The sequence below is a fragment of the Thermomyces lanuginosus genome (assembly GCF_041956635.1).
Source record: "Thermomyces lanuginosus strain ATCC 200065 unplaced genomic scaffold VTN49scaffold_43, whole genome shotgun sequence".
NCBI lineage: Eukaryota > Fungi > Ascomycota > Eurotiomycetes > Eurotiales > Trichocomaceae > Thermomyces > Thermomyces lanuginosus.
In genome coordinates this window covers 1-2,426 of record NW_027192377.1, presented here as the reverse complement: position 1 = coordinate 2,426, position 2,426 = coordinate 1, and the positions used below count along the sequence as shown (strand labels likewise).

The following is a 2,426-nucleotide window of genomic DNA, read 5'->3' as shown; positions in this document are numbered from 1 at the left end:
TCCTTCAGATCATTATCAAACTCTCTGTGAAAATGAGCCAGTTGCCTCCCTTTCGGATCTCTAATACGTCGAATACCCAATTTTTATTCGAGTGGGCGACCACCACTTCTCAGAACTCTCAGTCTGTCGCGTCTCCAGCGCCAATTCAAGCTACTCAGGTCACTATCTCGCCCACGCCAGCACCGGTTACCCAAGTCACAATCACGCCAACGCCGGCCACCCAGGCTTCGACTACGCCAACGTCAGCTACTCAGGCCACTACCACGACAACGTCGGTTACTCAGGCGCCTACTACGTCAGCACCGTCATCCAGCAAAGGGCGGGAATTGACGGAAGATGAGAAGCTGCATTTAATTAACTGCTGTCTTGCCCATTGCGATGAATACCGGCAGGGTAATATGGGCGTCTTTTGGTTCATCGTTCACGATGCTTTGAAGCGGGCGACTGGGCGTTATTACTCGCCTGAATCTTGCCAGCGTAAGGTTAAGAGATTAGTGTTGGCGCGGAAGAGGTACCTGAAAGAGAAGAAGACCGGGAAAGAGAACGAAGCCAAGTCCGAGCTCGACGAGGCTATCGACACGTGGACGGCTTTTGAAAAGCAGCACGAGAAGGGTCAGAAGAACCGTAAGAAGGCGCAAACGATACGATCCCTGCAAGACCTGGCGGAAGATGAAGATCATCGGGCTCGTTGTATAGAAACACTCAGAGAAAAGAGAAAGAGTACCGCCGAAGACACCGATTTTACAGAAGCTTATGACTCTTCAGAGTCTGAAAGCACATCACGTCCGAAACGCCGCGCGAGACGAAATGTTGATCGTGAGAAGTCGGCGATCGCGGGTGTGCTGAACAAGATTGCCGACTCGGTCACAACAGACACCCAGATCGAGGATCGAATTCGGCGCGTTGAGGATCAAGTTCATGGGCTGAATCGACGCCTAGAAGATGGTCTGAACTCTATGGAAACCAGGCTGACTGAAGTTATGCGGCGTTCACAGGAGGGACTAGTACAAGAGATTGTTCGGCAGATACGGGGTGGAGTCAATTAGATTGATCCGAGGTATTGTTCCAATGGCAAGGGTTGGATACCATAGCGAGAAGACACTGCGTTACCGTGTAGACAGGTGTAGCAATTTGTCAGAAGAACAGCCACAGTATAGTGTAGGCCAATTGGGGAGAGTCCAAGTTTGTGCAGAGATTTCAAGCAATTGAAGTGCCATTGCTGGAGGACGCGCCCAAATACCTGTTCAACCGAGATTCGGTCTGAAGACAGGAGCTGATTATAGCGGAGCTCCTGGGCACTTAGCTGCCGATACCGCCGTAATGGTGTCCGAACTTTGTAGCAGGATTGGTATGCCGAATCCCCGAACAAATAGTATGGAGTCCGGCCATCAAATAGTCGACGTAATCTTTCCTCAAGTCTCGATCGCTGAAACATTCGCAGATCGTTTGTTCTTCCCGAATAAGGGCCGGAGCAGGACATAATGAGCCCGTCTGGAGTTGCAATGCCCTGAAATTTGATGCCATGTATCTTCTTGTAGCCCGAATAGAATACTTCTTGATCCTCTCCTGGTCGGCAGATTGGTCGAGAGGTACCATCGATGAAGCCCCATATCTCCACTGTATTTGCACTCTTTGTCAAAGCCTCTGCATAGGACCGAATTCCATCGTAATCGAGGTAGGGATGCCATTCCACGATTGCATGGTATCGCCGGTGAAGATGAAGCAAAATTGCAGTGAAAGTCATAGATATATAAGATCTTGATCGGCCGAAGAGCCATTCGTGGTCACAAAGCCTCTTTGGCCATGCCAATCGCCCTAGGAGGATGGCAATCGCGAGTTCTGGTTCAGGAGCCACTCGAGTTGGGTACTCAACCGCTTCCAAGTTGAAATACTCCAGCAAGCGATAGATATCATCACGTTCAAACCTGGAGATCCACCGTTAAACACATCAGGCCAGAAAAGAAATCCTGGGAGACGCACCGAAATTGCTCAATGATGATGTGGTCAGGAAATGCATTCAAACTGAACTCGAATCTAGGATAAAAGCGAATAAGTTTTCGCTCTACCTTCCACCGTTCTTCCGTAAGGTAATGGAGAACAATCAGAATCGCTACGATCACCTTCCGACGTATGACTTTGGACAGCATTTTCGAACAGAGAGTCATACATTTTGTGGACACGAACTGTGTGAAATGATGCTGAGATTCAGAATGCTGAAGGAAAACAGACGCGACGCGCAGCACGCGTAGGCAGTCTTTGTAACTGGTACGCATGAGCTCCGTATTGCATTTACGCACTAATTTAGTACGGTGGGTTCCATTTTTGATCACGTGACTCACATTCCTAACTCGGTTAGTACACAATTGCCGCATTAGGTTAGTGTGAAGTTGCTGCTGCAGGATCAAAAGTTTTGCTAAAACTGTCTA

The 2,426-nt window shown here is 49.0% G+C and overlaps 1 protein-coding gene across 1 annotated transcript; it reads left to right on the top strand.

The window, feature by feature from the left end:
* Window positions 1-32: 32 nt before the first annotated feature.
* VTN49DRAFT_7241 (uncharacterized protein) lies at window positions 33-1,046 on the top strand (the record flags this gene model as incomplete). Its single annotated transcript, XM_069415489.1, has 1 exon — window positions 33-1,046. One exon carries the CDS (start codon window positions 33-35, stop codon window positions 1,044-1,046), a length of 1,014 nt encoding a protein of 337 aa, XP_069264725.1.
* Between the last annotated feature and the right edge of the window lie 1,380 nt (window positions 1,047-2,426).